The sequence below is a fragment of the Embiotoca jacksoni genome, unplaced genomic scaffold (assembly GCF_022577435.1).
Source record: "Embiotoca jacksoni isolate LCO1_2020_lvr unplaced genomic scaffold, fEmbJac1.0.p SCAF_11, whole genome shotgun sequence".
Lineage (NCBI taxonomy): Eukaryota > Metazoa > Chordata > Actinopteri > Embiotocidae > Embiotoca > Embiotoca jacksoni.
The window spans coordinates 16729928-16743086 of record NW_027185241.1 but is presented as its reverse complement, the minus strand read 5'-3'; the positions used below and the strand labels follow the sequence as shown (position 1 = coordinate 16743086).

The 13159-nt window shown below is 44.1% G+C and overlaps 1 protein-coding gene across 1 annotated transcript; it reads right to left on the bottom strand.

The window, feature by feature from the left end:
* Positions 1-8613: 8613 nt before the first annotated feature.
* On the bottom strand, positions 8614-12633 carry eny2 (ENY2 transcription and export complex 2 subunit). The gene is made up of 4 exons (XM_069143377.1): positions 12173-12633; positions 10996-11066; positions 10100-10174; positions 8614-9756 (listed from the first exon to the last, which is right to left on the bottom strand). The coding sequence occupies exons 1-4, from the start codon at positions 12238-12240 to the stop codon at positions 9683-9685; spliced, it is 288 nt and encodes a 95-aa protein (XP_068999478.1). The 5' UTR covers positions 12241-12633; the 3' UTR covers positions 8614-9682.
* Between the last annotated feature and the right edge of the window lie 526 nt (positions 12634-13159).

The window sequence follows — 13159 nt, the reverse complement described above, 5'->3', positions numbered from 1 at the left end:
CATCATGACTATCTACCCAGTATCTGCCCAGTTCCCTTACCTGTTAGCCACAGTGTGGCAGTAGAGGTAAAGTCAGGGGAACACCAAAGTTAGAGGGTTTCATCCTGTGGGGGTCTGTACAACATTTCTTTGCAATCAGGCAAGTAGCTGTTGACATATTTCAGTCTGACCTAAAGTTGCGGGCCAACTGACAAACCACCAATGCCATCCCCAGAGGCACAATCAACCTGATATTACGCCAAAACATGTAATACACCCGTCAGTCCACAAGATGTCGGTGACACATTTTGTATTACCATGGCGTGAAACCTGGCGATACTACGTCCCACCCACCAATAGTTGTAACTTAACTGCACCACAGGTCTGTCAATCAACCAGACCCGCCCCCCCCCCCCCCTCCACCAAAAAAAGTTTGTATATATATATATAATTAATGATGGGTTTATTTTCAAATGGACAGCCAGAACACTGATCTGAAAGAGGGAATTTACCGATTGATACAGAAAACTTGTGGAAAAATGCACTGAGAATTTCATGAGAGAAGTTGAATGGGAGTCTATGGCAACTGGCGCTTTTTGGAGCCAACCTCTAGTGGTACTTGGTGGTATTGCAGTTTTAAGGCTGTTCCGTATTGGCCTCATTTTTCAGAGCTGGAAGCTTCCTCCACTTTTATATAGAGTCAATGGTGACATTGACATGGTGTCCTCTAGTGGACTAACAAGTGTATTACATGCGTTGGTGTGATACTAGGCTTTCACACTGCTGGTGCAACTAAATATTAGAACAAATGCTTTGCAGTTCTGCAGCAGCTTACTGTAAATGGTCAATAAACGTAACTCAGTGACTGTTTGAATTCATGTCAATGTGCATTTTCCTGGCTACATACACCTGCATTTTACACAACTGATTGAGCCAACTTTTCAATAAGGTGCCTTACACAACTGTGTAAAGGTTCCAATTTACTTAATATTGCAGCTGGTATACATTTTGTCCTGACTGGTGCAGCGGAGGGAGGCGAGCTTGGGAATAAAGCAGGAATGTGTAGTGGGTGCTAGGCAGCTGGTGGCTGAGCCCCGCTGGGTCGCAGGGAGCAAGACCGGGCCAGCCACATGAGCCTCAGCTGATTCACACACCCGCTGCCATTCACACACACAGCGCAGCCTGCTCTCTTTTACCTATCTACTGTACGATCAGAAAGAGTAAAACAGGATGTGTGTGAGAGAGATGGTGCTGGATGATAAAGCACGGCGCTGAAGGAATGGTTATAACGACTTGATGCTAATTAAAATAGACATGCTGTTAATCATCTTTAAGCCTGAAACATTTGCCCGCCCAGTGAGTTGCACACTCTTCCGCCAAATTAGCAGTAATTATGTCAACATAGTTCTCCCTGTTTTCCCAAACGCAACTGTTGAACACATGTTAACGCAGCTGGCTCCGGACTTAAAACTAATAAAGCAGATGCACTATTACAGAGATGGAATCTTTCCAGCCAAGCAAGAAGTTATTATTTCTTACTGTAACTGACTCAATGCCAGTTAGCATCAAAGTGACCAGCTGGATTACAGTAATGACATGGCAAGCACTCAGGTATCAGACTTATCAGCCTGACCATAACTGTGCAGCACCATAAAATACTTTCACGTCCAAGGGCCACAGAGTGTTTATAGCCAGTATTTTATTCTTCTTGTTTGCTCTCCAAACAAGGAACCGTATCAGCTGATGAGGGGAATGCAGGAATATGTCAGGAGGAATGGCCTGCACCTGTACTTCCTCCTCATCACTTCTTCTTAAGTACCAGTGTTACATACAGTAACTACCACACTGGATTCAGAAGGTGGACATCTGTGTCGTCATATAACTCTCAGCCTGAGGAGAAACTTTGGCCAAGGCTGACCTGCAGTGACCCTTGGAGATAAAAGGCAGGGTAACGTCTTTAAGGTCCCGGTACAGTGACAGGTTTTGTTTTGGTCCTTCCCTGTTGTCTCTGGGACACGTAGAACATGCGGTTGAGTCACTGGCATGTGCTCGAATCAGGAAGCTTTCGGCTTTTCTTTCCCAACCGACCTCATCTAAGAAGCTCATAAAAAGAACAGGACTTTCTGCGGTCATGTAATGACCCGGCATGTCAACAGCTGAGTCACATAAACACTCCCTGACATGCCAGCCAGAGAAAATTATGTCTGTTTTATCATCAGTATTTAATTCTTCATGAACAAAGCACTTTTATGCATCTGAAAAACTGAAGTCATGTCTATGCAGTAAAGAAGAGAAATGATCCTAGAGGGGGATTATAGAAAACAATATACTTGAAGCAACATATTTCCCAAACGTATTTCCAATTTTATGCAGGAAATTTGCTAAATGAGGTATAAGTAGTCAGCAGTTTAAATGACCCACTACTGTATCTCCTCACTTAAACACAGTGCACCAGTTCATCCTCCGTCATCTGTTCTTTGACTCCCTCAACTGGTCACAAGCGGTACTTCCTACTCTGCAAACCACAACATCCTGCAGCTTTTACTGGCATTCAGGGGAAAACAGAAGCAAAACAAATAAATCACATTTTTGAGGGTTTCATTTAAATTAAACAAAGACAAAATAAACAACTATTTTTGCATCGGGGACTTCAAGAAACATTTTAGAGTAAAATATGTCCACATAAAAGAATAAGGGTCAACATTTTGACATTTTTCCCTGATAGTCTGCTTCTCATTCAGTATGTTTTCAGTAAGTACTTGTTTACTATTGATGGAAATGTTGTGTCACTTAGAGCAAAAAAACTAAAATGCCATTTCTGGGCAGCAGGAGCTCATATATTAGGGTAAAACGTGTGTAATTAAAAATGAGGAAACATTAAGCTTAAAAAAAAGAAAGACACCTCAGCTGTGTTCACACCACTGTGCACTAGGTTATTAATAGTTGCTATGATACCCACATCCTCTCTTCCCACTTCTTTGTCAGAGCCGGCTGTGATTTAGGGCACTACATAAGCCCTACTGGGCCGGCCCTCTGGCCTCTTTCTGCTCGCTGTTGTTGTTGCGGCGCACAGGCCACGGTGTTTGGCTGCTCCAGCTGAGAGGAGAGCACCTACTGGGCTTTTCCCATGACGATGAGAACCGCTCCGCTCGGCCCAGTCAGCAGGCAGTGGATAAGGGCCTCCGGGCTGCTCCCACCTCCACTCTCTCCCCCTTCCCCGAGGCCTCCTGAGCCTCCCTCCTCCTTCCCCGAGGCCTCCTGAGCCTCCCTTCTCCTCCTCCTCCTCCTCCTCCTCCTCCTTCTCCCTCCTTTAAGTTCCCTCAAGTCATGATCCGGCCCGTAAATTAGTACCGGGAGAAAAATAGGTTCTGTAAGATGAAACTGGGTTTCTGTGTGTATCAGCACACGACTCAGGGGAGACAAGAGAGAAGAAGCAGGCAGTAAATCCATTGGAGTCCACTGATAGCGCCTGTTTGCACAGCCACTGCCGCTTCCTTTGATCAAATGGCTGGGGGAGCGGGGGGTCGTGTGGCGCTGCCGAAGGTCAGCTATATATTACACTCCTAAAAGTGATTACTGAAATTCTTAAGTGAAACCATTCTGCTGCCAGGGTGTGCTCTAATCCCCTGCAGCGTTGTCTGGGCCGGGGCCGGGGCCGGGGCCGGGGCTGGGGCTGGGGCCTCTCTGTGGATCTGCGCGCCCAGCACTCCTTTTCCCCTTCCCCACTTGTGTTTTCTATCATCAGAGCAGGCCTCGAAAGAGCCCCTACATGGAAACATGGCCTATCCAGTTGCAATATCAACTGCTGGGGCTCGGAGGAGAGAGAGAGAGGGAGAGAGAGGGAAAGGAAAGGTGGTGTCAGGAAACAGAAATATGCACACACTTCAAAGGCTTGTGCAGCAAATTAAGGGTTAGGCATTGGACACGACAGTAAGTGGCCTTTACATCAGAAACAGGGTAAACAATGTCTGGATTGTGTTTCGCTTCTTTGCTCTGTGTTGTTGCACGGAGACCCCCCGGCTCTCCATCTGCACGCTGGCTGTGCTGTAGGTAGAGCACTAAAACAACTCAATGGAGTTTTAGCAAATCATTTTCATCAATTGAGCCATGATGAAATGTTTTGTGTCCGTGCCACCAGCGTGTGCAAATGAACGGAAAATCTGACACACATTTACAGTGTGAACGAGCACGTCGCAAAGCTTCTGTTAAAATTGTGCAATTTATGACGGGTAGCTAATCCTCGGCGCAATGTTTCACCGAATCAAATCAGTTACACCAACTTATAAAACACGAGTGCTGCTTTTCAGCCTCGTGCAAACAAGCTTGTGTGTGTGTGTGTGTGTGTGTGTGTGTGTGTGTGTGTGTGTGTCTGCAGCAGCATCACAGTTGAGATTGAGCCAGCCAACATGATCTAAACAAGAATTATGTGAAGTCATGCTCTATGAAACTTTATACACATTTGCTGATCATTACCTAAGATTGCTTTGTGTTAACTTTGGCACACTCGCTCTTGGCTCTCGGACTGAAAAAGGGATGATGTATTTCCTCTTATTTATTATTTGCACTGGGCTACCGAGAGTAAAAAAAAAAGAAAAAAAAAAAAAAAGAGAGAGAGTGAGAGTGGTATGCCTGCGACTGCTGTGCATCGATGCCAGGAATAACAGAGAGAAAGTTGCTCTTCAGCCTCATTAGTGTGTAGAAAACAGTTCCCGGGAGACACAACAGAATGTAAATACATCGAAAAGTCTTTACGCTGCAGGATGCTACAAGCCAACCTCTCACCATTTCTGCTCCTTTTTTGCCCTTTCTCTAAGATGAGAATGTAAACGGCGTTGAGCGCTGCAAGTGTGTAAGCTTCAAAAGAGTTGCAACCCCATGTTGCACGTCTCATAAATTCTAGTGAGAGAATTCAAAGAGAAATTTATCGAGCATGGCATTCACACATGTTGACAGTAAAGAGGGCCAACAGCACACCGGGTCTTGAGAATTCGTAGGAGCGCATGGCCCCCCTTCTTTCATTTTTTTGGCTTTGAAACACCCTCTTTGACCTTTTGTCTTCTTATGTAATGTCTTTGCCCTTTCCAAAATGAAAAAAATGGAGAGATATATGTGACACTAAGGCCCATTGCTGTGTCCTATAAATAAGGAATGTCAGAAATACTATTGGAAACATGAAGAGATTTATTTATTGGTGTTACATGACCGGACATGGAGTATTTCATGGACACTATCCCCTCTAACAGGTGCACTGTTACCCCAAGAAGGTAAAGTGCTATAACATCATCATTTCCCAACATTTGTTAATAATATGAACACGTTTCTGCCATCTGTTTCTACCCTGCGCTGACTTTTCTTCACTTGTTTGTACAGTAAGGGAGGTGTTTATGGTCTCTGGATGTTGCCAATTTCACTGGAGAGGACAGCGCCGCACCTATGGCTCCTTTGCCTATTGACACAGCTGCTATCATGCTGCAATGATCCAATTCCTGGGGTGGTGAACAGATCGGCGCACACTTACCTACACGCACACAAATTCTGCATGGAAACACACATGACATGTTTATCTTTTCCTTTTAAATGTCATTAAGTTCTGCTCAGACACAGCTTGATATTGACTTTTGGTGGAATGAGATGCACTTGCTCTTTGTTGTTGCCTGACTTACGGTGGTTCATTCGGAGGCTGCCGTCTCACAGGATGCTACAAAGAATGTGAATCCTCACGATCATTTAAACCCAGGATGTGCCACCCTGAGCCTGTGAACAGGAGAATGGGATTGATTAAATCACGTTTTCCTTTTAATTGCACAGCTTTTTTTTTATGATGTGCAGAGTCATCTGGTTACTGTACGGCTCCCCGGCAGAGCTGTGCGGGGCCTGAGTGATGGAGGAAAGCTGAGAATGGAGAGTGAGAAAGTAAATAAAAATCTGTATGATAATAAATTGCATCACTGGTAATTCTAACCAGTGCCGGGTGCGCTGCAGTGCGTACAACCCCCTTTATATGCGGGGGCCCGTGGAGATCTGCTGATAACATGGGGATTGATGCAGGCCATTAAAGGAGCGTGTGTGCTGGGCTGAAGGGGTACGTTACATTTGGCCTCCACAACAGCACTGTATATCAGCATGTTGTCACCTGGGCTGATGTCACAGCAGGTCCTTCGGCTAAGAAAACACACTCTCTGTCTTGGGTGGGTGACCGGCGCAGAGTCACTCACTACCCACTAATGTGCAGCTCGTGGCGAGGGGCGTATTGTTTTGGGTTCATGGCCTCTCTGAGTGTAGTCCATAACCAGTTAGTCATCTGCGTGGGCAACTGCAGAGACCTGTCAATCAAACACAAAGATGTGGTTCAGTGTGAACGGAAAACGCTTCAACACCAACCATTCCTGTCATATGCCGTTTTATTGACCTGACAGGAAGTTGCATGACATCAAAACAAAAACATACAGGAATTTAACTCTGAGCTCGTTGTTTGGGTTTTTGGCTGGACAGCAGCAGCAGCGGGTCCAGCCAAAAAATGTCAAAAACAAATGTCTGTCACCGACTGTGAGTGACTGAGTGAAGTCACACCATTGGTCAGCCAAAAACAGCACGTCTTGTATTTGTTTTCAAATTAAAAGCCCTTATTTCAAATTAAAAGCCCTCCAGTGTTTCACACAGGGACCAGGCATATACTTGACCACGTGTCATCCCACCATGACGGGCCCCATTGGTTTGTGAAATGCCATCTTGAAGCCTCAAGTCTGACATTTTGTCTGTCACCATCTTGGTTTTACGGAGCCAGGAGGGACCATATTGCTATATATACCAGCTGGGGAGGAGCAAATGGTGGATCTAAGTGAGAACCAGAAAAACACTACGCCTACCCATACCAGCAAACTGACTGCACCCCAGACACGCTCCCAAACATACCTCTCATTAAGGCCTAATATCTAATTGATCATGGAATTATTTCAGAAGGAGCAGCAGAACACAGATCAGGAGGAGATAATTTAGCTCAAGACACCATAATGACTTCTGGAAAAAAATGTATTGACTTCATATTTGATGCTTTGAATGGGAGTCTATTGGAGCCAGCCCCTGGTGGCCTTCTATGGTATTGCACTTCTGCATTCTTTTTTGCAGACCTGGAGATTATGTCCATTTTTATGCACTCTATTGATGGTTCTGATCTTGTCTTAATTATTACTAAATGGTATAAACTATCATGTCATGGTATCAAATTTATGCTTATTGGAGTCAAAATGCAACTCTGCTATTGAAACACAGTGTGGTTGTTCGTTTCATCCTGTGCAAATCAAGGAACTTGAAACAACCTGACAGCAAGGTTTCAGTGAAGGCAATTTGTTCCCCGTGAATTGGGTTACTCCTGCCCATTTTTTTCGGGCTCTCTGGGAAGTTTGGTATTCAGGAAGTAAAGCAGTACCAGGTTTCGCATTCCAGGATCAGGCCTGTTCAGATCGTAGTCCTTTAAATCAATGGACAATGTTAATTCACAGAACCAGTTGGGTGTAATTCATGTTACCGTAACATAACTCATTTTCCTGTCAACTATTCTCTCCTTTGTAAGTTGTGTCGTTCTGATCTGTGAAGGACCAAGTGTGAAGCTCTCTGCTGTGTTGCTGGGATTACACACTTTCAAGCTGAACCAAAATGGACCACATGTAAGAGGAAAGCATAATATGTTTGCTCTCTTTTACTGTTTAGCTACAGACAGAATATCAAAAAGCAACAAAAAGTACAAGTCATTCTTACAAACTGTTTCACACAATGAATGAAGCCTTTGCTCAATTATTTACTGACAAGGCTTTATTTTGAATCAGTATTAGTCTGAACCTCCCCCAATAAATGACTTTGACAGTTTTCCTAATTACTTTCCTGAATTTTGCAACCAAAATATAGACTCTGTCATTGTTACTTTTCCAAAAACACAAAACCTGGTAAACAGAGGTTGCTAGTTGGGAAGCAAAAAAAAAAAAAAAAAAGTACTGCAAGTGACATGAAAACAACAACGAAGCAAAAAAACAGGAATCTTTGGATACAGAAAAGGACGCTGTAGGAGGACAACTCAACACACCTGCCCACTAAGTCTATCAAAATGATAGAAAAACAAAAGAATTGGACCCAGTCAAACAAAATCAAAGTTGGGAGTCACTGAGGGGAACAGGAAATGAATTTAAGGCAGACTGAAGGTAGAAACCTTCCACACTGACCGAAAAACAAGAAAACAAAAGAAGGAGAGACAGACAGACAGACAGCTGAGCACCAAACCAGCCTCTTTATGTAACCTCCCAGTCAGGCTGATCGCCACCAGGTGAGGGAGAACATCACAGGTGCAACAGATGCCTCCTGATGAGCCAGAAACCTGGATCTTTGATCCCTCTGAGCAGAACAGTCACAGTGAACACGTCACATCTTAAAGTCAACAGTGTTAGAAATGTGAAAGTTCTTCCTCCACCAGTTTCATCGCCTTGATACAAAACACAATCAGCAGCTGTGTATTCACACCGTTTCGCCTTCAAAAATAAAAATAAAAAGTGCTCATTAAAAACAGGTGGAGCTGAACGTCTGAACAGTCAAAGCTTCTATATTCAAATATATTATTATTGTGAGAAGGAATTTTGTCCACTCAAGTCCAATAAATCACAAACTTTATTTAAACAGCACATGTCATATACAAAGAACAATTACATGTTCAAATTAGATGCATTTACAAATTAAGATTAATTGTAGTCAGAGGATTGGTGAAAACACAATGAAACACCTCCGTCTGTGTCCGGTCAGTACTGTATGTCAACTGTATGTTTACATTCAAGTAAATCACTTCATATAAAATACACACTGATAAGCCACAACATTAAAACCACCTGCATAATATTGGGTAGGTCCCCATGCGCCACCAAAACAGCTCCAAACTGTCGAGGCACGGACTCACCAAGACCTCTGAAGGTGTCCTGTGGTATCACACAAGATCCTTCAAGTCCTGGAAGCTGCAAGGTAGGCCTCTACGGAAAGGACTTCAACACCTTGAACTCTCCTTCATGCTCCTCGACCATTCCTGAAGAATTTTTTTTTATAAAAAAGCAGGAACATCATTCTGTTGAGAAAGGCCATGCTAGCAAGGCATATTGCTGACATGTAGGGGTGTATGTGGTCTGCAACGACATTTAGGTATGTGGTACGTGTCAAAGTAACATCGGCATGAACGCCAGGCTCCAAGGTTTCCCAGCGGAGCATCGCCCAGAGTACCACGCTGCCGCCGCCGCCGGTTTGCCTTCTTCCTGCTGCCGTCTCTTCACCAGGAAAACGACGCACACACACATCTGGCTGTCCTCATGATGTAGAAGACCAGGCTGCAGCCTTCATGAATGGTCGAGTTCTTACTCTCACGTGTCCTTTGTAGGAGCTTTCTACGACGGATGGAGGTCAGCACGGGCACTCTGACCTGTCTGCTGCTGGGTCGCCCCGTGTAGAGCAAGCTGCAATCCACTGCGTATTCTGACATCTTTCTACCATCTATCAGATTCTCACGCCCATTTTTCCTGCTTCCAACGACCGGCTGTTCACTTGCTGCCTTCTATACCTCGCCCCCTGACAGGTGCCATAGTAACACTGTGAGTGGTTTTAATGTTGTGGCTGATGGGTGTAAATGCGTGTATCACAATAATATAGGCAAGTGGTCTAATGACACGTTCAGTCGAAATTATGAGGCATGCTGAGCTAAGAAGGCTCTTATTCTCTGTAGAAGCTCCTTCTTGACGCTGTCTGGCACCAAGGCTGCAAGAAACAAACATACATGTTAAATGCTCACAGCCCCCAGAAAGAAGACTGAACCACCTCCTACTGAAGCTACTGTGTGGAAAATCTGGCATCTGAAACGGCAACTTTAGAGTTAAGCTTCCGCTGTCTTTAAAGGAAGTCTCAATGTTGTGTTAAACTCAGCTGTAGACTAATGCAACACAACCGTGTCACCATAACGACCAATAAGAACTGTTTTTAGGGTGTAAACTCTTTTACGGTAGATTTTCCTTTCATAAAGACTGTGGGAAACAGACCAGACAGAAACATGATTGACATTGATACTATACAGCGGCTCCTTTAAATAACGAAAGTGAAGTACCTCTTCCTTTAGGAGTGATCTCTACAACAAGATCCTCCACAGTGACATGCTCCAAGCCCTTTTCTTTGATGACCTCTGTGAATCAATAAATGCAGAGGATACTTTACAGGAGCAGCAGACACACAAACCAAAGAACAGAACAGAACATTCTGCCTCATATCAGTCACAACATAAAACAAAGAACAAACGTATAAAACCACTCTGTGTGCGTGTGTGTGTGTCAGCCTTCGTTACATCAACTTCATTATGAAAACTGGCACTTGAAAATGACTTCAATAACACCAAGCTGCATATTAAAAGAGTTCCTGCAGTTCCAGCAATCAGACACGTGTTGTTTATCATTCCCTAAACACGTCTTTTAAACGCCGAATGATTCTATAGCAACTTGGAAGATGTTTTTTGTTCTCTTCAAGTGCCATTTTTTGCATTAATTGCTGACAGAAACATATTTTATAGATATATTGACAGTTAGAACTTTCGGTCACACGGCTCAGTTGTTTCACTTGTGTATAACACAAACTGTCGTGTTGCTGTTTCTCTCCAGAGCAGTTAAAGGTCACTGATAGATTGTAAGTGGCTGAGGAGACGCTGCACTACTTTTTATATGAAGACAATGTATGAACATAGATTAAAGTGTACATTTTACAGAAAATAACATTCAAATCAGGTGAGACACATTGTCTGTCTGTGGATAAGACAAAATCCACAACTTTCCGACGCTGTAAAAGTATTGCAAAAACCGCAGCCACGACACAAAGAAAACAAACTGTACACACACACACACACAAAAAATGTAAATAACAACTGAAGAAACACGAGCAAACCCATCACAACTCAACTTCAATCAGTCAGTAACGACCTGATGTGTGTTTTATCGACACCGCTGTCGTTTCTACCTTTGCAGTGAGCCTTCATCTGGTCCTTCCATCCACACTCGGCGAGCTTGGCTCTCAGTAGCTCCTTCAGTCTGTCAGTGAGATTAAATTAAAGACATGTGAGAACATAGCAGATGTGTTTCTGCCTTATGCTAATGAAGTTATCAATAACAGCTGAAAACGTCTGTTTATTTGGGCCCTCCTGTGCTGTTGGCTCTGTTATGCTGACAGTCTCACTGTGAACTATTCAGAGTGATGCTTGCCAGAGAAATAAATATGTGATGGAGCAGCTGCCTTCATAGTCTGGAGCAGTTCAATATTTATACCATATGCAGAGTAAAGTTACCCTGTTGAACATGGAGCAGACGCGTGACAGCTGGCAACGTCTCGGTGCACAAGTCAGACATGTCCACGACTGAATTATTGGTAAGGCAGAATTTAAGATATCTTCTTGTACTTTGGAGTTAATTCCTTTATTCTGCTTACGGGTGACAAATGAAAGGAAAAACCAACATAACATGTCTGAGTAAAGAGTTTGATTCATGTCATTTTAATAATCATCCAACCATTCAGTGAGCCCTCTTGCCCCGTGTGGGGGAGCATCCTGGAGGAGACCACTTCCTTCAGGATGGAAATGTTTCATCATGAGCACGAAGACGTAACAAAGAGTGAAACCGTTTTAGCTTTCTGCATCATCTGCTGGTTTGGAAAAGAAACGGAGGAGCAGAAAAAGCTCCGTCTCTGGAGATATATTCCACACTTTATAACGTGATGCCCAACAGTTGACTTGTTTCACTGATCAATAATGCAGCCTGTTGCCTTAAACCGCTGCCATCTCTGCCATGATATTGTTCCCCTCCATCCAAGTTTGTATTTGTTCCACGAGCCATTAAGGTTTTAAAACAAACAATGCTCATAATAAATAGGCAGGACGTCCATCTTTGGTGTGTATGCCCATTGCTGACTCTGTATGACTGTATGACTGTGTGTGTGTGTGTGTGTGTGTTCAAATACAGTGTATGTGAGCACAGACTCCTGCTCCAGATGCAGAGGGTTGACAGCACATCTGGCAGAATGTAAATACTGTACGTACTGTGAGTACTGTACGTACGTCACCACCTCCCGTATTTGAACATCTGGATGTTGTCCCGCTGTTCGTCAACATGCGTGAACAGTTACACGTGTGTTGTTGTCTCACCTTTCTCTTTCTCCCATCTCTGTCAGCTTCTGGTTTATCGTTGCCCTCATCCTGGACTCTTTGCTCATAGTCTTTGACCTCCTGAGGGACGAAGATCCGCTGGAAAGTCGAGCTTCCGCCGTGAAGTTCAACAGCAGCACGTCACGTTGCCGTGGTCAGATCCACCGACGTGAGTTAACGTGGACCGACACGCTGGAGCAGGTCGGACAGATGCGGCGTTGCTCTTCGCCCGAGGTCAGCGGCGCAGCGACATGGGAAACAGGTAAGAAGAAATGAGGTCAACCGGCGCTGCCAGGGGAGCAGGCACATTTGGACCAAACATTACCAAATCCGTCGGTCGCTATGAGCTGAACTGTTCGTTCAATTTACTTTTGAAGCGAAAGCAACGCTTTAAAGTTGTACCCGGTTGGTCGCTTTGGAAGAAAAACAGCTTCATTTGCGGATTTTACCATCAGATATTATATTCCGGGGAGAAACACAGCTGTCCTTAAGTGGTTCCTACACCTTATTGTCGTGCAGTACTCTGTTAGGCCGCACGGTGGCAATGTTGGTCAATGCATCTCATCTAAATGAGCTCTGGGCTACCTCACTTCAGAGGATCATGTCACTCCTTCACATTTCATATAAACACTGGCTACCGGTGCCTGAAGCTGCCTGCTGTACCTCACAGGCGTACTTTATACTTTCATAAAGAAAAAAACTGGGTTTGTCCCCAGCTCTTTAAGACACACACATATCGGTTCAACTTTGGGTGGCTGCATGAACTTAAACAAACTGTGCAGTTGTTCGAGGAAAAAAAAGTTTAGTTAGTGTTGAAGTTGGAGCTGGTTGCGCTGCACATGCAATTAGGAATAGGTCCTGCTTGAATCAAACACACTCTGTAATGGTGTTAATTTCAAGTTGAACTGAATAAGGTGTTATTTGCTTAGTTATCAAATGCAGCAGTAACAACCTCTACCACAAGTAGCACTTGTTGAAGAGATCTGG